Source organism: Abramis brama (genome assembly GCF_963993115.1).
Source record: "Abramis brama genome assembly, chromosome: 6".
NCBI classification, from domain to species: Eukaryota; Metazoa; Chordata; class Actinopteri; order Cypriniformes; family Leuciscidae; genus Abramis; species Abramis brama.
Genome location: NC_139968.1, coordinates 12,308,805 through 12,331,470, shown reverse-complemented (window position 1 = coordinate 12,331,470; position 22,666 = coordinate 12,308,805). Strand labels below are relative to the sequence as shown.

The 22,666-nt window shown below is 36.4% G+C and overlaps 2 protein-coding genes across 3 annotated transcripts in view; both read right to left on the bottom strand.

Annotated features, from left to right (window-relative positions):
* Positions 1 to 6,584, bottom strand: part of LOC311084341 (semaphorin-3D) — a 56,771-nt gene extending 50,187 nt beyond the window's left edge. The window contains exons 1-2 of one of the 2 annotated variants that reach the window (XM_084116302.1): positions 6,115 to 6,584; positions 5,563 to 5,595 (exon numbers count right to left, since the gene is read on the bottom strand). The gene's annotated coding sequence lies outside the window, so the exon portion shown is untranslated. The remainder of the gene's footprint in view (positions 1 to 5,562; positions 5,596 to 6,114) is intronic. The other variant, XM_084116303.1, reaches the window with a different exon arrangement.
* Positions 6,585 to 7,261: 677 nt separating this feature from the next.
* On the bottom strand, positions 7,262 to 22,666 carry ssuh2.1 (ssu-2 homolog, tandem duplicate 1). The gene is made up of 12 exons (XM_084116310.1): positions 22,527 to 22,666; positions 16,545 to 16,640; positions 13,391 to 13,466; positions 13,107 to 13,236; positions 12,935 to 12,995; positions 12,738 to 12,862; positions 10,960 to 11,022; positions 9,878 to 9,957; positions 9,696 to 9,788; positions 9,375 to 9,480; positions 7,913 to 8,020; positions 7,262 to 7,594 (listed from the first exon to the last, which is right to left on the bottom strand). Exons 1-12 carry the CDS (start codon positions 22,549 to 22,551, stop codon positions 7,460 to 7,462), a joined length of 1,098 nt encoding a protein of 365 aa, XP_083972436.1. The 5' UTR covers positions 22,552 to 22,666; the 3' UTR covers positions 7,262 to 7,459.

Below are 22,666 nucleotides of genomic sequence, written 5' to 3'. Positions count from 1 at the left end.
GCGGTCTTCAGTGGCCTTGTTAGCGTGCCCACCTCCCATGCCGAAGACCCCGGTTCGAATCCCGCTCGGAACGGGTCAAAAGGACCATGGTTGCTTCAGAAACACATTTTTATGTCACGTTTGCTTTTGTTAACACTATAGGTTAGATTTAGTGTATGGTACATGATTTTCAAATTCGATAGAGCATTAAAGTTTTAGCTCAACTCATTTACGAACAGCTGCGATACGTACAAAAATCAGATTCACATCCATCTGTTTCGGATAAAACCAAACATTTTAGCACCACTCACTGGACATTTCACTTTGAAAGTGTTGTGAAGCTTGTGAGATGCAACATAATAATTGCATTACTTTTTTCCCCAGTGAGCTGGTTTGTGTTTGGTGGAGCTTGTCATTATTTTTGCAATTCAGTTGGTTACCACTATAGTGGAGCAAAAAATAACACACTTTCTTTCATTCACCAGAACACAAAAGATATTTTGAAGACCGTTTCAAATGTTTTTTTGTCCATAAAATGAAAGTCAGTGGGGTCCAAAGTCTTAAGAGTGAAACTAGTCTAGATTATGCTTGATTTTTACATTTTCTAAAGAAAATGTCTTGTCTGTGCAAAAGTGAACATGTGAGATGTTATCAGAGTGTTGCAATATGGTGGCTAAAGTGTTCTGGTAGATTACATTGATCAGCTCCCTTTTAATAGCATTATACTCCCAGTGTGAATACATTGCTACACAGGAGCTTTCTTGAGTCTTTTTGTGTGTGACTAAAACTATAAAACAACACATTCTGAACTTTTACTGTGGAGCTCCACACTCAGTCCCAATTCTGGAAGAATAAACAGCTGCAGATTACAATGAAATCGCTAAGAAACAATGAAAGACAAATATACACATGAATCATGATCGACACATTGCAAATCTCAGTTGGTATTACAATGATAACCGCACTTGTTTTGGGTTCTGGAAGCCATAACACAGCAGAATTTAGCTTGGCTGAAGAATTCAGTTTGGCTGAATGATGACGAAGTTACTATTATTTGTCGAAACAGCTGGTTGGGTGTTTAGAAAGAGCTTCCCCTCGCCCTGGCCCACACGGAGCCACTTCCAGACTCATTATGACCTTCCTGGGGTTGGCGCCAGACAGCAGGTTCGAACAGATGCATTCTGGGAAGGAAGTACCATGTTTGCCAGAGCATTGTTATTGTTGAGCTGATAGAGAGAAGGGCCAATTAATTAAGATAATAGAGAGGCACTACAATGGGTTATTGAGTCATTAACTCAGGATGTTGTTTGCTGTCCTGCCAACACACGCACATTCAGAGCGATTCTTTTACGGACACCTGAGTGCAATCACAGCTCTGGCCAACTTCCCCAGATCCAGGTCCAACACCTAAACACCTCAGAGTTACAGTGTACACTATCTATCTATCTATCTATCTATCTATCTATCTATCTATCTATCTATCTATCTATCTATCTATCTATCTATCTATCTATCTATCTATTTATTTATTAAATCTTTCATCTCATTTCGAGATTACAAAAGGCCTGTTTTTTGAGTGTTTTTACATATTAACAAGAAGTTTCAACTGCAACAAACGAACATGAGGCAAATCTTAATCAACGCTGGCATCCGATTCCTCTTTTCCATATGGATGAGAGCAAATGAGCTTTTTCTATGGGAAAAGGATTTCTTTTAGATGACCAAGTTATTTTTTCCCCCTGTATATTTCCACTTTTTTTTCCACAGAATTATTCACAGTGGTTCTACTGTAAGCTTTATTAATCCATGAGTGAATGATAGTGGCATTGGTGACTTTCTTGTTGGGTGGTCTGTGTCCTCTATTTCCAGAACTACTACATTTGGATGTAAATGGACAAATAATGAATCGGTCAAAAGTTTGAACTTGTCTATCCATTCTATATTCAATGTTAGTCAAAAATAAATTAGAATTAAAAAATTCTTTTTTTTACAAGTAGTGTAATTTCAAATGGTTAAATGAGGTTAATTTTTGATCTGAGCTCTCGTCCCTTTGGTAAACTATGATTATTAGAATCAATATAAAAAGCATAAACTTTGGCTTTAAATTCAAAAGGACTATCAGCAACATGGCGGTAAATCACAAATGCATGTCTGGATGAAAGACCTTGAAAATAAATTGATATATAAGAACCGGCAGATTGCCAACAGAAGAGTGTAAGAGAGAAAGACATTAACCAGATACAGATGCTCAGATAATCCGGAACAGATCTGAAAGTATATATCAGTTTAAGATTGGGACGTTCCCAAGAAACTGTAGATATGCATAGCAAGTACAAAGGACATTGATATAGGCCTATCAGATTTTCTAGAGCCAAAAAGTGAAATGATTCATCACAAGGGATAAAAAGGTGAATAACTTCTCCCTAAACTCTATAAAATGTCATCTGATATCCTTAACACAAACTTCAGCTGGTCAGATGGGTATCACACAAACCAGAATCCCCAAACGCTTTGATTCCTTTGCCGTTTTTGCCAAGTTAACCGCAGTGGAAACCACAGTGGAAGAAATTTTCAATCAAAAAACCACAAGTCCTCTGGGCACGAGATCTGAACTTTTAACCAACCCAAAAACCATAATCATAAAAGCAATTATAGGCATTATTAACTTCCTAAAACACAATTTAAGAACTAAAATAAGAATTAAAGGAATATTTCAGGTTAAACAGAAGCTCCATCTTATTGAATTAATAACAATAATAATTGATAATAATAATAATAATATAAATATTTTATTAGAATAAATAATTGCACTCAATTTATAAAAAAACAAAAACAAAAACATATTCTTAAATTAAAAATCATTAAAATATTATTTCAAATAATTAATTTGTAAAACTAAAACAATAATATGTTGTTAAATAATGTTATAAATATAAAGTTATTAATAAAATCGTGTAGTAAAATAAATAATAGCACTAAATTTGTATACGACATATTGTTATAAAAATTATTGTTGATTAAATTAAAAACCATTGAAAAACAACTGAAAATATTTAAACATTTACATACATTTTTTAAAAACTAAACAAAAAATATTTAAATAAAAATATTATTAATAAAATCATTTTATACAATAAAGAAATTCAATCGATTTGTAAAAAGAAAAAAAGGTTAGGTATGTCAAAATGATTTCTATAAAATAAATAAAAATACTTTTAAATAATTGCACATATATTGTTAACATTAACATTAATATATATGTATAGTTAGTTAAATTAAAATAATTACATAATACATTATAATTACAAATATATTTTAGTAAACTAAATAATTTCACTCCATTTTAAAAAAGCTAGTTAAATTATATAAAAACAATCATTTTAAAAACAAAAAATAATTTAAAACTTATTTAATAAAATACATAATTTCAGTTTCAATTTGTAAAAAGAAAGGTTTGTTACTTTTAATGAAAGTTTATGGCTTTGGGGCAAGCGGATGAGTTGAAGCGGAAAATGTCCAGCATTAAAGGGATACTTCACCGATTAGCATTAAGCTTTGTATTAGTAGAAACCCGGTAGTATTTTCGAATGGCCGTGCTTCCCTCCCTCATGTCCCCCTGAGACGAGAGATTTCTGTATTGTGTGTCTGGAAAAAAACCTCAGATGACGCAAAAATCATCATTTAGTGTCATCAGAGGCTTTTTAGTCCAGAGGTGAGAGACTACAGCCAGTAGGAGGAGCTCGTCCCGCATGTCTTCAACCCGCCCATAGGGGGAGCTCACGATAAAACGCCGTCTTTTCAGTTTCGAGTCGACTAGAAGCCTAGTTGTATAATTTCTTCCGATCCTGCCCTCTGTAACCGGTAGGCGTGGCTTGGGAGTGGCCTCGTAGGGCAGCGAATCAAGTGCATTCTGGGAGTTGTTGTCTTTCATCCACATGAGATTTCTACTACATAAATGACCCAATTTAAATACACGTTCATCTTTCCAGCGGTGAAATATATCACTTTAAGTGTCCTTCAATACTGTTTAAAAAACATTGCAAGATTATGTCACATTTTTGGATGCTACAAAATACTAAATAATGCGTGAAATATAGCAATAATAAAGAATGAGTAGGTTTGTTTTGACTGGTAAATCAAAGCACAGCTAGAGGCAAAGTAACTTTGTCGAAAGTGACTTCAAGTGTACTGACTGAACAATCATAATGTACGACTGCAGTCACAGGGAGCCGAGCTATTGTCCCAGCAGAACAAAGCTCACTCCAGATAAAACAACAATAGCTGTGTCCCGCGAGGCAGCAGTGCTGGCCGGCACAGATAAGGGTCTCGCAGTCACCGCCTGGCTTTCCTCATGTGGCTCTACGTGAGGACTCGGATCACAGTCAATCTGTCAGCTTCTCCTCTCCCTTTCAAGTGCTCAGAGTGGGTGTGAAACAGTAACCCTCTCTGACAAGAGCTTACAGCCACTATCACAACAGATCCCAATAATGAAATCCATCCGTCTTCAAATCAAAGGGAATCTAAGGAAGGATCCGGCGACTTCACAAAACTTCTATACGTTTTATATACGCTGATATTATGGGAATTCACAGCTTTCTGGAATACTTGATTCTGATTGGTCGTCCATGGATTGCTCTGTTTTTTTTTCTCTCCTCATAATAAAAATATTTAAATTAAGATCAATGTTTTTTTTTTATTTCATTATTTATGTAAATGTAAAGTTTTATATTTAAAACACATCTAAAATGCTACAACCCATGTCAATAAATATTTTTGATCAAATAAATCACAATGATTCGAGATCATTTTAGAATATTCCTACACTGTTAAATATTATATGATCAATAAGTTATGACAACATATGTGTTTACATTGCTTTAACTCATCAAAATAAGTTAAGGAGTTTTCACCTTTTTTATACGTTATATACAAGATTCAACTCTTCTTTTTTTTTTTAAGTTGAAACGACTTAAACATCCAAGTTTACTGTACTTAAAAATTTAAGGCAGCAACTTTTTCTTATATGAGAGGAAATTTACAAGGACGGAAACAAACAAATCAGAGTAGCACAATATATACACACCATGAAGCAAACAGGAAAAGGAAAGAATCAGGGGACAATGAACATCACTGACGTCCAAACGTTTAAATTCATTCAATGCACATCCTGTCCTGTCCACATGTGAGGTTGTGTAAAGCTACACTGTACATACTGTAAAAACAAGGTATTTGATATCAGACTGAGTTGTTTTGAGGTATTAAATGATTAACCCTCAAGCTCTGATGTATGTATGCAATATGCAATAACAGGTTGACACTTCTTTTTTGCAGTGTTATGAAATTATTTTACATTTCTGTTAAAGGGATAGTTGATCACTGTAATTTCTTTTATGCCAACATATGTTTTTTCATTGCTTTAACTCATCCAAATAAGTTAAGCAATTTTCAACTTTTTTTTATAAGTTATACAAGATTGAACTAATTTTTTAAGCCAGTTTAATGTAATTTAAGTTGAAATGACTTAAAGATTCAAGTTGATTGTACTTTATTTTTACAGTGTAAATTCTGTCATAATTTACTCACCCTCAAGTTGTCCCAAGCTTGTACGAATTTCTGCTGAAAACAAAAGAAGATATTTTGAAGAATGTCAGTAACCAAACAGTAGATGGACCCCTGGTGATTAAATTATGACAGTATTTTCATTTTTTGGGTGAACTCTGACTTTAATAGCGCATTTTAAAAAGTCCTCCATTAATCATGTTACATCTTCAGTTCAACAGATACTCTCAGGTAAAACATAAATGCAATATACATACATACAAACCAGACTTTAAAACCATACCCTCTGTACAAATCCCCATTATTTATTATATTGCATAAACAAACAAATATAATATCAAACTTGCAGCCTTCACTTAAAAAATGTGCCAAATGTACACCGGAATTGCCAAATTACCGTATAAAACATGGTATTATTTGAAGAACTCCAAAAAAGTATGTAAATAATATGAGTATGGTATGGTAAATTGGTAATGCATCAAAGTATCTTGGTATTATCACCTTACACCATCACTACAATGTACCGTGGTTATTTAAAGTTGGCGAAATAGCCACAAACAACATTTAAAAACCTACCGAGTGTTATTTCCCCTCGTTCTTGACGCTTTTATTCCACTTTCTGTTGTAATGTCAGTGATGTGAGTCTTGTGAAGATGCTCGCGCGTGCTGTCCGCACCTCCTTCACCATAAACAAACGAGCAGCGCGCGCGCGCGCCTGGAGCGCACGAGACACTCCTCCTCCTGAAGCAGCGCGCGATCCTCTCTAAACCTGTCATATCCGTCCAGTGTGCTAATCACGCGCTCCATGAGTGTTACTTATGCAGGTGTGTATTGTTTATCCGTCAACAACAGGTCAGTGCAACTTCCGAAGGACAGTAGAGTCTCCGTTTGATGGGAACATTCGGTGTCCTACTAAAAGCCACTAATTGGAAGCACCGGGGCTAGTTGTCACATATCCCAGCTAAAAATGTAAGTTAAAAAGCTCGATAACACAAGTGTGTTGTCTAACAGAGGTTTCCTTTGTGACAACTTACCCCATATACACTAAACAAAAATAAACCCCCATCTCACAGTCTGACGCCTGTCCCAGGCTAAAATGCATGTTTGAGCTATTTTAACTCAAAGCAACTTGCACTTACACATCTTAAAATTTGTCAGTGCCAGTGACGTTTATAAAAGCTACTTAAATGTCCTTGAACTAAGACCTAATTCTGGTTTAATCTGAGCCTTGTCTGTGAAACCAGCCTTAAGCCTCTTTAAAAAAAATAAAGTGTAAAATTCCATCAAATTGAATTGAATAATCCTTACATGTTATGAATTAAGACATTTAAATGAGTAAAAAAAAAAACAACAACAAAAAAACTAGAGCTTAATAAAATATTTTCTGAATGAATGGAATATTAATTCAATATTAGTTCCAATATTAATGGAACAAGGGCATTGACCATTTTGTTTGTGATTCACATTCATAAATTAAAAAATAAATAACTCAAATATGTTTACATTTATGAATGCGAATGACATAAATGGTTCATTCTTGTTCCATTAAGATTTATACAAAATATTTTATTAAGCTCAATTTTTCTCTCATTTAAAATTCTTATTTCAGAATATGGAACTGTTAGGGTAAATACTATCAAATTATATGACAAAATAACCTTCTTTTTTTTTTTTTTTTAAGAAAATCATGCACTTTTTTTATGGCAAAAAATAGTCACAATAATAGTACTCAAAAATAATTTTAATTATATATATATATATATATGAGACAGGTTTTAAAAAAATATGCTGTAATATGCTTATATAAGAGAATGAAAAGATTGACCTTCATTAGGCCATGCTACGTTATTTCAAGTTATGCCATTACATGTTTTGAAAAACTATTGTAAAATGATTTTGGACAAGACACAAAGCAAAGTTACTACAAAATGCTGCAGGAAGTGGGGTATTTCGTAGTGTGAACCTTGTTTTCTCTCCCAAAAACAAAGTAATCGTAGTCTTTCCCACTGTAGGCGTAATATACATGAGTGAGAGGAACCAGCTCGATCGACTGACGCTGTAAGAGAAAGAGGGAATGTTACTGTACAAAGAATATTACATTTTTGTATCATCTGAAACATTTGAGATATTAACTTGCTAATATTTTCACATATAAATATGGAACAATTAAGGGTTAAACTCTTTAATAGGCCTGTATGTTTTAAAGTTTTTAGTTGTTCAAGGCAGTGCTGCCACCTTGAGGTCGAATTTGTAGTTGCATTCTCTTAACCACTCCAAAGGTAATGCACAAGACACGCGATTCATAGCCTGTTATTTGAATATTTTGATTATTACTTTGATTGATAATAACATATTTCCTCAGGTTTCTGCTCACCTGCTGCAGGATGCGGCTCACAGCCGAATATTTTAGCAGGTGGTTCTGGATGGCTGTTTTTGAGGCGTCACAGATGTCCTGGTCAGGGAAGCCCTCTATCGGATAAACCTGCAAACATGCATTGCGCTTTTTATATATATCCATCTGTGCACGTGCTAGTGTATGATAAATATGTTGAAAACGCAGTTATGTTAATATATTAGATCACACATGATTAGACAGGATGTAAGCAAATTTTTTAACATTCTATGTTGTTCTATATTACAACTTTAACCCTCATGTCCATATTCAAATAGCCAAATTTCTAAATTATCTTACATCTTATTTTGCTTGAAAATGATTTTATAAGATCCTTTGACGGTCTGACCTGATAAAAGGTATTTAGAAATATGTAAGCACAAATAAGTTTGAGAAAAGATGACCTAGTCTGTTGTGATTGGTCTACGCTGCTCTGATTGGTCTGATGGCCCAGTCTGTTGTGATTGATCTACTCTGCTCTGATTGGTCAGATGGCTCAGTCTGTTGTGATTGGTCTACTCTGCTCTGATTGGTCAGATGGCTCAGTCTGTTGTGATTGGTCTACTCTGCTCTGATTGGTCAGATGGCTCAGTCTGTTGTGATTGGTCTACTCTGCTCTGATTGGTCAGATGGCCCAGTCTGTTGTGATTGGTCTACTCTGCTCTGATTGGTCAGATGGCTCAGTCTGTTGTGATTGGTCTACTCTGCTCTGATTGGTCAGATGGCCCAGTCTGTTGTGATTGGTCTACTCTGCTCTGATTGGTCAGATGACCCAGTCTGTTGTGATTGATCTACTCTGCTCTGATTGGTCAGATGACCCAGTCTGTTGTGATTGGTTTACTCTTCTCTGATTCATAACCACACATCTTCAAATAGCCAAATGTTAACCTAATTTCTAAATTATTTTACATCTTATTTTGCTTGAAAATTATTTGAATAAGATCCGCTGACCTAATAAAAGGTTCTTGGAAATATGTAAGAACAAATACGTCTAGCAACGCAAACATGATTGCACATGGTCCGTTCCGCGGTGCAATTCCAGCATCACCTACAGGGGCGCTATCACGGGCATTAGCATTTGCATACAGTATTACTGAAGCTTTAACCCGATCGGTTTTACCACAGCGACATGAGGCAAGAAAATTTAATCTCAGACAAAAACGCTAGAAAAGTATATACTCAAGTCAGATAACCTCATCATGTGAAAATTAATTAAATGAATTTATGTTTTACATGTAAACGCAAGTAAAATTTCTCACAGAGGCCGGTCGAAGCGTATTATAACATCATGGAAAGTCTCAAATAATTGCGGAAAGTCAACTTGATTACGTAACATGAGCCTCGAGGTTTGAGAACATGAAGGTTAACTGCATATCTGACTAAACATTTTAATAAGTGTTGAAATATCTGCATCAGAATGAATGATGAATGAATCAATGTATACCAAGAGGTTTTCATCTACAAAGAACGCTTCCCCAGACACCTTCTCAAACTTCTTCAGCGGGAATTCAGGCAGCCGGTCAGGTATAAACTCAAATACCTGGTTCTTCCTGTGAAACAGTGTGATGTTATACGCAGATAACCACATAAAATAAAAAAAAAAATCAACAAGTCAGATTATTGCGGCAACCAAAACAGGAACTAAAAGAGGAACTGAGATCATAGAAACTATTAACAGGCTGATGTGTTTACCACAGATTGTGTAACATTTCACATGTAGCTTGCTTCACACTTTCAAAACACACAAAAATGTTTTTTTTTTTACCATGTAACAGTGAGCTGTATGAAATGCACAAGGTTTCTGTAGCCTTTACAAGTGAGACAGACTTTGTCACCCTTTCCATGACAGGACACACACCTGGAAGAAGGGATTGAGATATTTGTTTTTATTTTTATTTTTACATGAGGATGTAAAACACATGAGAGTATGAATGTGTATCAGTTGACCTTTTCCTTCCCCTTCCGTTGCAGGTTGTGCAGCGACGGTTGCGACTGTGACCAGTGCCGTGACAGAACATACAGCGAGTCTGAATTTGGTGTTCAGAAAACAGTCAGTTTAATAAAGCCAGGGCTGCCAACTCTCACGCATTGAGCGTGAGACTCACGCAATTTACACTTTTCACACGCTCTCACGCCACACATCCATTTTCTCACGCACAGAAAAATTGTGGAGCAAAGAGGTACTTTTAATATTAAACTAATTCTCAGCTCTTAGATTCCGTCAATTTTATTACGAAATTCAGACAAAAATACGTTTGGCGCTTGTAAATGTGACGTGACAGATCGCTGAGCGCCTCAGTTCAAGTGTTACTTTTTTATTTAAAGATGCAGTACAACTTACCGAAAGTATACATAATATCGACCAATTAGTGTTTTTCAACCACGGAAAGAGGTCAATATAACAGCAGGAGAACAATTATGTCACATAACGTTACATTTACCTCAGGAAAGCCATTTAACGACCATAGCATGTTAATTGAATAGAATAAATAGCTAGAGAGGAGATTTTGCTGAGCACTATATTACATATTTATTATATTTTTACTTATGTCATTAAATAATTGTTATTATAACAAAAACTGCATTATATTTAATTTAATGTTATTTTTAACCTTTAATAATACCAGCAGATTGGGCCCTCTATTTTTACAGCATTAGGTGAGATTATTTTTTTAAATAAAATTTAAAATAAACATGTATCCAAATTAGTCAATATTGAATCAAAATCGGAATCAAATCACAAGAATGGAATTGAAATCTTGAAATTTTTGTCAAGCAACAATAAAAACTGTATCCTATACCAGTCATTGTACAATGTAAACGTTGTAACATGTTGTCACTAAACTTCATAAAATTCTATTTAGTTACCAAATGTTTTGACAATCACAATTACACTTATTGTGATGCAATATTTGTTTTTACATACCCCCCCCCCCAAAAAAAAATCTCACTCCAAGCTAAACTCAAAAGTTGGCAGCCCTGTAAAGCATTGGCAGATATATGATAATGATAATTAAACATCCACGTACCAGTCCTCGTCCACGACAGTGTGTACACCTCACTTTGCCGTTACCATGACAGCAGTGGCAAGGCTGCAAAGACAATGCACTAATGCACTTATTATTGCACTAATTAACACGTATAAAAGTCTGACTTATGGTGATACATTTAGAGTAGAATGCACATCAGGTAAAATAGTTTTTATTTTGATGGTAAATTACATTTATATGAATATAGATTGTTTAAAGTGCCCCTATAATGCTATTTTAAAGTTTCCTAATTTTGTTTTGGAGGTATTCTACGATAAGCTTACATGTATCCAAGGTAAAAAAAAAAAACTTTACTTTTCTAATAATATACATTGCAGCATCACCTCTTTTCTCACAGTGTCTGAAACGGTTTGATACAGGATCCCGTTTCTCGAAAACCCTACTTTCTGAGATCCTAGATCTGCTCTGATTGGTCAGATAACCCAGTCTGTTGTGATTGGTCTACTCTGCTCTGATTGGTCAGGGCTGCGTTCAGCCCCGACAAAACGTTGCACAACGTTTTTTAAACAGAAACGGTGATGCGTTGAACACACTGTTCTGATGACGCAAGAGTTGCAACTATGGCAGCTGAGAAGGCCATTCTTTGTGTTCTTTGTGAAGAATTTTCGGAGCCTGATGAAGTCGGTATAAATATGTGTTTAATACTACAAAATATGTCCGATGTTACAGTTACTGCACTTGCCGCCCAGAACAAAAGAGAACATCCCAATCGAGTGAAGGGATTGCTGAAACTGAAATGGAAGCACACATCTTACCTAATTCAGACTAAAACACATCTATTTAGCCTCACATACTGACTTTATTTGTAGTTCATACTGTTTTAATACCCTGTATTTTCTTTCTCATTTTTAGGAAAAGCACTTAATTGCCATTGTTTATTTCTATACCAAATGTCATACACTTGCAATGAAGCTAAAAATATAAACGACTAGGCTACATCATTATGTTGATATCCTATATTTTTACAATAAAACTAACTTACGACAAACATGTCTTCTAATATCCTCAGTTGTTGCGTATACCGAGCTGCAACAAACACATTTGTAAATTACTTTCCTTGAACCCATTGTGCGAGTTCACTTTAATACCATGTGCTTTATATACATGTTGCTGCTGATTGGACGGCAGTTCTGACACACCCACCAAACAAGAGAAAACGTATCTCAAACCCCGTTGCACACCGGTGCACGCCGTTTCCAGGAAACATGACGTTCAACCCGGAAACCGTAGCAAAACGTTGCGCACCGTTTTGAACTTGAACGTGCCCCCAGTCTGTTGTGATTGGTCTTCTCTGCTCTGATTGGTCAGATGGCTCAGTCTGTTGTGATTGGTCTACTCTGCTCTGATTGGTCAGATGGCTCAGTCTGTTGTGATTGGTCTACTCTGCCCTGATTGGTCAGATAACCCAGTCTGTTGTGATTGGTCTACTCTGCTCTGATTGGTCAGATGACTCAGTCTGTTGTGATTGGTCTACTCTGCCCTGATTGGTCAGATGACCCAGTCTGTTGTGATTGGTCTACTCTGCCCTGATTGGTCAGATGACCCAGTCTGTTGTGATTGGTCTACCCTGCCCTGATTGGTCAGATAACCCAGTCTGTTGTGATTGGTCTACCCTGCCCTGATTGGTCAGATAACCCAGTCTGTTGTGATTGGTCTACTCTGCTCTGATTGGGGAAAGAGTTAATAAACAGCTATGTTACACACTGCATGAAAGGTAGTATCTGAAAAAGCATAATAGGGGCTCTTTAAAGGCATACCTTTATGAACGAAGAGTGTGGGACCCTGACTTTCTGAACGGTGTTAGTGAATTTGGGTGGGTAAGACACTTGGACGAGCCACGGTGGAGGACTCACTCCATTCTGAGGCCCATCCACACACTGACCTGAGAAAAAAAATATTATTTTGATGCAGACATTTTTATCATTTGTTTAATTGTATTGGTTTCATCAGGCACCTGTGTGCGGCTCCGATCCCCACGCACTTGATCTGGACTCGGTAAATGTTTCCAAGCGGTACTGAAAAGACAAGGGACAAATGGCACAGTCATATAACTATTATGATATGTAATAATAGTAATATAGGAATCATTCCACATCTAGACTGGATAATATTGTGAAGAGATTTACACGGTAAACTGTAAAGGGCTTCAGCTCTTTGAATATCAGATTTTTGGCAGGTTTGCTGCTGTATGTCCATTTTTTACCCACAAACTCGAGTAGAGCGTCTCTCGCTACATCCTCTGAGACAGTGGGAACCCTGTCAGTGTGCAAATACATACACAGATCTGTATGCAATGTGCAATATACAAAATAATAACGTTATGGCAAATTGAATATATACTGTATGTTTTTGTATTCATAACATCCTACAAAAAATGACTTTGCACACGGAAAATACATATTGTACCTACATGACATTTGGGACTGAGGCATTCTTGTCATTTTCAGGCTTAGGGGTAAAGTCTGGTGGAGGAGGATAGATTTGATCTGGACACAAACAAAAATAGGAATCAAAATTATAATTAAGCATTCAAGACATAACTATGATATTAGGTCATATATATGTAACGTCTCCCGGTAGATGAAGAAGAAGGCAAACACGAAGATACAAATAATATCAAGGGTTTAATTCTCACAATAGATTCCAACAGGCAAATACACGAAACAGTGTGCTATGCACAAACAGAGTGCTCTTACACAAACAATGACCGGCCTACTGAAAGAGTGAAAACCAGGAACTTAAATACACAGAGAAAATGAATGCAAAACAGGTGATGAAGATAATGACCAACTAAACACTGATAAACTAATTAACAAGACACAGGTGATAGAACTGAACTAATGAGGGTAACCAAGGGAACAGAATTAACTAATAAGACAAGACTAGACTAGACAGAACAGATGAAAACAAACTAAAAGTCCATGAAAACGTGACATAACTCCCCCCTCCCGAAAAAGGCAGAACACGGGAGGGGGGGTGGGCATCCTGGAGTCCGAGACTGGAGGATGAACAGGAAGACGGACAACGGACTCCAGGATGGCCCAGGTGACCTAGGTGGAGCTGGCTGAGGAGACGACCCTTCCGGCGGCCATGGTGGAGCTGGAGACCACCCCTCGGGCGGTCCAGGATGAGCAGGCTGCACAGGGGACCTTGGGCCTCCACGGTCCCCCCAGAGGACTTATTGCCCCCCCCCAAAAAATTTCTTGGGGAAGTTCACAGGATAGGAGGCAGTCTGCTTTGAAGACGGTTCGGGACAGGACGAGACCCGCGGTGAAGGCGATTCTGGACTGGACAGGACCAGCGATGAAGAGGGCTTTGAGCTGGACAGGACCAGCGATGAAGAGGGCTCTGAGCTGGGCGGGACCAGCAATGAAGAGGGCTCTGAGCTGGGCGGGACCAGCAATGAAGAGGGCTCTGAGCTGGGCGGGACCAGCAATGAAGAGGGCTCTGAGCTGGGCGGGACCAGCAATGAAGAGGGCTCTGAGCTGGGCGGGACCATCACAGACTCTGGCTCGGCGGGCATGACGCGCTCAGGCTCAGGCTCAGGCTCAGGCTCAGGCTCAGGCTCAGGCTCAGGCTCAGGCTCAGGCTCAGGCTCAGGCTCAGGCTCAGGCTCAGGCTCAGGCTGGTGTGAAGTGCAGGCTCGGCTGGACTGACTATGGGGAGTTCAGGTTCAGTGAAGAAGTCGATTAGATTAATTTCCTTAGAACCTTGAATGGCAACGGGAGGTGTGATCGGGAGATCAAACTGGATAAGAAGATCGGGCTGGAGGTGAAGATCGGGCTGGAGGTGAAGATCGGGCTGGAGGTGAAGATCGGGCTGGAGGTGAAGATCGGGCTGGAGGTGAAGATCGGGCTGGAGGTGAAGATCGGGCTGGATGGGTTTGGCCAGGCTGACATGGTGAACGGACTTGACAGGGCAGAAGGGAAGAGCGAGCACAGCTTCGCCCATTGTGAATGGAGACCCACAAAATCGCAAAAAAAAACATATATATTGACAGAGACCATCTGGGGTCAACCTCAGGCAAATAAAGACTCACGTCCTGATCCAGTCCCATCCAAAAACAAACAGTGAGTTCCCTGTCGTCCAGCGGGGCCAGGTGGCAACAAGCCACAAACTCACCCACATAGTCCTCTACAGGGCGGCCATCCTGGAAGATGGAGCAGAGTTTAGTTACTGGGTCCATGGTGGTCCTATCCTTTTGAGCTTACTTCAGGAGGCCGGTTATTCTGTAACGTCTCCCGGTAGATGAAGAAGAAGGCAAACACGAAGATACAAATAATATCAAGGGTTTAATTCTCACAATAGATTCCAACAGGCAAATCCACGAAACAGTGTGCTATGCACAAACAGAGTGCTCTTACACAAACAATGACCGGCCTTCTGAAAGAGTGAAAACCAGGAACTTAAATACACAGAGAAAATGAATGCAAAACAGGTGATGAAGATAATGACCAACTAAACACTGATAAACTAATTAACAAGACACAGGTGATAGAACTGAACTAATGAGGGTAACCAAGGGAACAGAATGAACTAATAAGACAAGACTAGACTAGACAGAACAGATGAAAACAAACTAAAAGTCCATGAAAACGTGACAATATATATATGACATGCAGTATTTGTTGTTATATGTTCAAGATTAACCAATGTTATGTTTTTATGACCAATAGCAATACATTTTTAAAGCATCCAATATGCAAAAGCAATCTTTAATTATTTCAGCATTTTCAAGCGACAATGATCATTATAATACAACAATAAAAATAATTATGTATATTTTTAAGTTATTATTATATGAATTATGTATAATAGTGTGTTATCATAATAGTGTCTTAATAATATTAATAATAATAATAACATATTTTATGGTTAATGTGCTTTAGTGTATATAATAGTTTATTAAAACAATAAAGTCATAATAATAATAATAATAATAATAATAATAATAAAATGTTATTATTATAATTAGTTTGGTGCCTAAGTGTATATAATAGTGTATTATTATAATAAAATAGTCTTGATTTTATAAAAATAATAATTATTATTATTATTATGCCATAGGGTATATAATGGTGCATTATTATAATAGCATCTTAATAATAATTTAAAAAAATGGTTATTATTGTTGTTACTATAATGTGTGAATGCATATTATTATGTATTATTATAATAAGTGTCTGTTATAAAATGAATTTATTGCTATTATTTATATTGTTATACTACATTTTAATAATGTCTTAATAATAATAATAAATTATTATCATAACTTAGTGCATATATTAGTGTATACAGTAATAATAATAGTATTAACAATAATAAAAATGCCATTATATTATAATACAATTATTGTTATTATTATTATTAATGTGCCTTAGTGTATATAATGTATTATTATAAAATAGTATCTTAATAATAATAATAAATGTTGTTATTATTGTTAATGGCATTATATTATGGTGATCAAATTTATTTTCAATAAGTTCTGTTTTGGGCCGTTATTGGACTGTTGTTATCAGTCTATCTGTAATGCATGAGTGATACACATGAAGCTCTTTCACCTCCACCATTTTGCTCTTCGTATCCCGAGACACTGTCCAGCCAGCCTGGGGGCGGAGCAGACGGACCCTCCTCGGGAACACTGGGGTCAAAAGTGTCTGCAGAAGACAAAGAGACTGAGTGTGATATTTCTCATTTATCAAAGAGCAACATCCCTTGTTGGTCCTGGAACAACATTCCTATCAAACAGCCACCGCCTTAAATCAGTGACTGAATTTTCCATCAAGTCCCTTGAACATCTTTTTTCATCATCCATATCATTCTATTGACATTCGCAATAGTGGTTTAATAATGTGTTATATTCTGTTGCGTTGCTAGGCAACAGAACATAAACACATTTCTTAGCAATCAGTAGTTGGCAGCTGTTCATTAAGTCATTAGGGTTCTTTCCCTCAGCAGTGCATAAGTGAAGTGAGTTATATATACTTCACATAAACAACTTGTTACGTTCGTGAACAATGCCGCTAACAAGTGGATATAAATATCAGCTGGAGTGGGTTTCCTTCAACAGAGATTGTGCTTCAGATTTAGCATGAAGAATGGGCATGAAATGAGGCCTGTATGCCACAGAAACAATGCCCTCAAAATATAGCAGTGAATGATGGGTGGAGCAGGTTGTCTGCGATACAATTTAAATGCTAATTTAGCAAAGCACATTCATCAAAATTTTATGACTACAGAAAATGATGCCTGGAAACAAAGCTATCGTGATGCCAAACCCCCTTATGGAAAAAAGCTGTCGTGTTCACAACTGTGCCAATGAGCGCTTATCAGGTTCAAATAAACGCTGGATTTTCAAAATTATGTGTAGTTCACAGCTCCATTGGTACACTTGATGTGTACTTGCGAAAGGGAAAATAACCTTAAACCCCTGAGAACCCTTTAAACCCTGAGAAGCCTTTCTAACAGTCTGGTGCCTAATAATATCAATGCAAAAATGCACTGATAACAGAAATAAGACACATAAACAATTGCTTCAGTCTGAATTCAGTTGGTAGTGGTGCCTTTACGAAGCTGGTATGTGGTTAATTGTGCTCATACTGACAGACATGTGCGGCTGCTTTTGTGAAGCAGAGATCTATTATCTATCCTAGCAAACAGGAAATGTTTATTTGTAAGATAACGTTTGCAGTTAACAGTTTCAGACTGTTAATTTGTCCTCAGTCTGCATTTTTTCGCTTGTGATACATGAAAGCACTTTAGTGTTTGGTGTCAAGTGAAGTTCAAAAAAGGTTCATGTCTAGATAACAAAGGCAATACTGTATTATGCACAACTTAGTGGTTTAGTATTATATATTTATCAATGCATTCGGCAGTAGGCCTACACTTTAACTATATTTCAAAGACAACATAAGTAATTATGAAATTACATATAAAGATGTACATAAAGCGGTCATGACATGAGAAGTGGAATTTGTAAAACATTCTGCAAGTTTCATAGCTTAAAACGTCCTGAATATAAACAAAGCATTTATTTAAATGACATCGGCGAATAGTTATACATCATCGCACCATAAGCCCTGCCCACTGGCGTTCAGTTGCTTAATGGCTAACATTTTCCTACACTGGATGTGAGCATCGCGTCAAAAGCAAATAAAACCATTGATTCTGTACATGACTGTACATTAATCACTGATTCTGTCTAAACTGGATACAGTATACAGATGTGTCTTCAGTTTCTGACATCCTCCACACACACGCATCGGAAACAAGTGGATGGTTTATTTTGATGGCGCCCCGGATCACGTGTGAGGATTATATGTTTGTTCGGAGCATTTTATTTTGTAAACGAGGCACTGTGTAATGAAGAGTTCGCAAATAAATTTTTGTTGATTAATAAAGCAGCCGACTGTATTGGATCTGACAGCAGCTGCATCACAAACGTAAAGTACATTATTTTGCTCTGTCTGTAAATTACAGTTTTATATGTTTTTAAAACACTTATTCATGCGCAAAAGTGAGGGGGGCGTTGATACTGTTTCCTATGTGGCCGTTTACTGACAAACCTTAAAGGAGCCGCCCCTTAAAAACAGATCGTTTCAGACAGATGAAGGTCAGAATGAAGGTTGAAAATCGTTTTTTATATATATACAGTATTCACAACTTTCCCGAACTCTGACCTTTCCCATGATCGCTATGGCAACGTAGAACAAGCCGGTAACGAACTTCCGGTTTACCTTAGCCTGAAGATACTGCTATCAGATAGCCTCAACAAGCCCAAACAACTTGCTTGGGTAATGACGAGTAGAGCTTAGATCGGGCCAAAAAAATCAAGCCTGACCCAGCCCGACACATTAACTGTAATTATGAGCCCGAGCCCAATTTAGACCCAACCATTTTTAATACGTGGGCCGTTAAAACCAGGGGCGGCGCCAGATAATTTTTGTATATGTGCTGAGGGGGTGCTAGATATATTATATATAAATACTTTCAATAAATGAGCAAAAATTGGTCACTTAATATTTAATATTCAATTATTTTAATGATCACAATTAAAATATTAATTTTATTAAATTGAACAAGCACAACATTTGGCATTCAATCAAATATTATTAAAGATTTATTATAATTATTATTAATGTTATTTCAACACAATATCTCGTTATTTCGACATAATATGTGTGCAGAGTGTGCGTGCAACAAACAAGATGTGCATTTGTAAATCCAGTGACACACGTGCATTGATTTTTATTAATAAACTAGTGTTTTCTGTGTCAGTGTCGGCTGCAAAGATGACGATCGCCATCTCGTAGTGAACACACCTATAGAGAGAAATGCACATAATGGATTACATAATCAGAGTAGCCAATTTCTTTTCATTTTGAATTGTTTCGTTTAAAGACATTTAAAGCTTTCTTTAGATAGGCTATATTTCTCATGTCTGAGTTTCGGTGAATTTATGATGAGATGCACTTTACGTGCAATGCAAGTGACCGCGCCGGCGCCTCCATGTCATGATTGTCTGCTATATTTGCTATATATCTTATTTATTAAATCCAGGCAATTGGTTGATGAAAAATTAATTAAAATTAAGATACAATTTATACAAAACGAAATTCACTTTAAAGAAAGGTTTTCTACAAAACAAAACTTAATGAAGAAAACTAAGTTTAATCATGTCTGACCCATTAACAAAATCATGTCTGACCCACTCTATGTCTCCCGATGCATCCTATCATGGTGTTCACTTTTCATAATCAACATAGATGGAAAAAATAACATTATAATATTGAAACTAAATGCTCTTATTTAATGGCTACAACAAATATAGTAGGCCTATACTCTCTATTTGTACAAATTACTGCACATTCAAGTTAATTCTCAAATTAATTTTCAAATTATTGAAAACAATAAACATACCACTTAAAAAAATATATACAGTTGTACTGCAGTTTTTTCTAAGTACAAGAAACACTCTTTCTGCATAGAGGGTCCGTTTATGTTGGAAACAGCTCCCATTCATAAATCCTTCAGTTTTCGCGTGTTGTTTGTGCACCCGACAACGGTACACGTTGAACCACAAGGAGCCATTGCTATGGCAAGCCGTTTTAGCTTAAATTGTACCCAGCGTTACTCGTCGTAATTGCATTTTTACTAGTAAGAATTCATTTAGAGAGCTCTACAATTTAATTGTTACTAGTAAGAATTACAATTAGAGAGGTCTCTAATTCAATTATTATTAGTAACAATTCCAATTACAGAGCTCTCTTATTGAATTTTTACTAGTTAAAAAAAACGAATTAAAGATATGTGTAATTGCAGAGCTCTGTATTTGAATTAAAGAGCTCTGCAATTGCATTCTTACTAGTAACAACTGAATTAGAGAGCTCTCCAATTGGAATTGTTACTAGTAATAATTGAATTAGAGAGCTCTCTATTTAAATTGTTACTAGTAAGAATTTAATTAAAGAGCTCTGCAATTGCATTCTTACTAGTAACAATTCAATTGTAGAACTCCGTAATTAAAAATGAATGGAAGTCAATGGAGACATATGACTAGTAAAAATTAATTTGTAGAGCTCTCTAATTGGAATTGTTACTAGTAAGAATTTAATTAGAGAGCTCTCTAATTGTAATTTTTACTAGTAATAATTGAATTGTAGAGCTCTCTAATTGAATTCTTACTAGTAAAAATGCAATTACGACGAGTAACGCTGGGTACAAGTTAAGATAAAACGGCTTGCCATACATTGCTTAATCTGTCAGCATTACTACTTGTCAGTAGGCCTAATCAGTTTCACCCATTTGTACCACGCATAGACTGTAAAAAAATAGGTACCACGACGCGAGTATCCCTTGTGTGCTAAGCATTAAAGGGATAGTTCACTTTGAAATTAAATTTTGGTATGTTTTAGCTTACCTCAAGGGCATCCAAGATGTAGGTGTCTTTGTTTCCGCAGTAGTTTTAATTTTGATATTTTTAGGTCAAACCGTTCTTGTCTGTCAGTCATATAATGCAGGTCTATGGTCACCACCTCAAAAAGCATGCACAGAGAAGTCCAAATTAAACAATTCCCCATCGTAAGTACACATTGATGGCCTAAGACACGAAACGAGCGGTTTGTGTGAGAAAACGAACAGTATTTATATAGTTTTTACCTCTACACAACCACGTCCAAGTGATCTGAGGGTGCGCGCGCTTCCTGGTGTGTGACGTGTGCGCGCGTTCTGGCTTAGTCTGCGCAAGCGCCGAAAAGTGTACAAGAGGTAAAAACTATATAAATACTGTTCGTTTTCTCACACAAACGTTTTGTGTCTCGTTTCGTGTCTTAGGCCATCAGTGTGTACTTACAATGGGGAATTGTTTAATTTGGACTTCACTGTGCATGCTCTTTGAGATAGTGACCATAGACCTGCATTATATGACTGACAGACAAGAACGGTTTGACCTAAAAATATCAAAATTGAAACTACTGCGGAAACAAAGACACATCTTGGATGCCCTTGAGGTAAGCTAAAACATACCAAAATTTAATTTCAAAGTGAACTATCCCTTTAATGCTATGCAAAGCGTTAGGCTAAACCGGAACTGAGATGCATCAACAGGAAGTATAGAGTGTCATGGCGACGCCCAATAAGACTCGCAGGAAAGTTGTGAATTTATATATATACTTTGTTTTCACAACAGTGTCAATCCCCCAACTGTCAAATATATTTGAGATGTTAACAGATGTTACTTAACATTCCTAAAACATTCTCAGGTCAGATGTCATTCCTTCCACTGAAGTAAGGCTATATGAGATGCTCTATGGATCATTCTCAAATTAGATAACATGGATATAAGGACCTGCACAACTAAAGCAAAATAAAAACTGACATTCGTTAAACTTTTAACTCAAACTGTTATTCTGGTGATATAAACAATGTGTAGCCTATTGAATTATATAGCAGTTAGAGCACTGATATTTATAAAAGACACTGAGAAGTTTCACTTTTTGAATCGGTTTGCGGCAGTTCAGATCAATGTGAGCAATATGCTTTTCATTCAAATCTAACGTAGCACATGATGCTCAGCGTGACTGTTAGTGACTTATTAATTTTTGAAGTGTTGTTAAAAATTTTGTTCAAACTTCAAACTGAAACATAATGAATGCTTTGTTGAAAAACTGTTTAATTTGACTTAGATTGTACAAATGTGGTGTCATCATAAGTAGAAAAGATTGTATGCACACTTCATCGCATTTAATCACTTTAAGTGTCGTATGCACATGGAATTGTAGCCTATTGAATAAATGCATTTTCCTTCATATATATATATATATATATATATATATATATATATATATATATATATATATATATAATACCGTTTTGCCAACATGCTACAGATGTGAATGATTTATTTTCTTGCAAGCTATTCAGAGACAATGAACATATTACAGTAAATATTATAAGTATAATAATATAAAGTTTATAAGTAAGTAAAACTTCAAGAAAAACAAAACAGCAAAAAGACAGTTAGCATAATATGCACATCTACCCACCTAGATCTTCGTCTTTTTCGTCCATCACGCACAAAATGCCGATGAAGTCTGTTTCACGGTGGTCCTTGTCACAGCTGTGCTCTACATTTATTTACTGATCGCCTTTGTTCAGTTTCGATCTGGAACTTGGACAGGAATGA

Excerpts from the sequence above, each read along its gene's own strand:
- ssuh2.1 (XM_084116310.1), bottom strand. The coding sequence starts at position 22,551 with ATGGACGAAAAAGACGAAGATCTAG. Across the intron at positions 11,023-12,737 it reads CACACTCTTCGTTCATAAAG|CCTTGCCACTGCTGTCATGG; the intron begins GTATGCCTTTAA and ends TTGTCTTTGCAG. Across the intron at positions 9,789-9,877 it reads AACGGAAGGGGAAGGAAAAG|GTGTGTGTCCTGTCATGGAA; the intron begins GTCAACTGATAC and ends CCCTTCTTCCAG.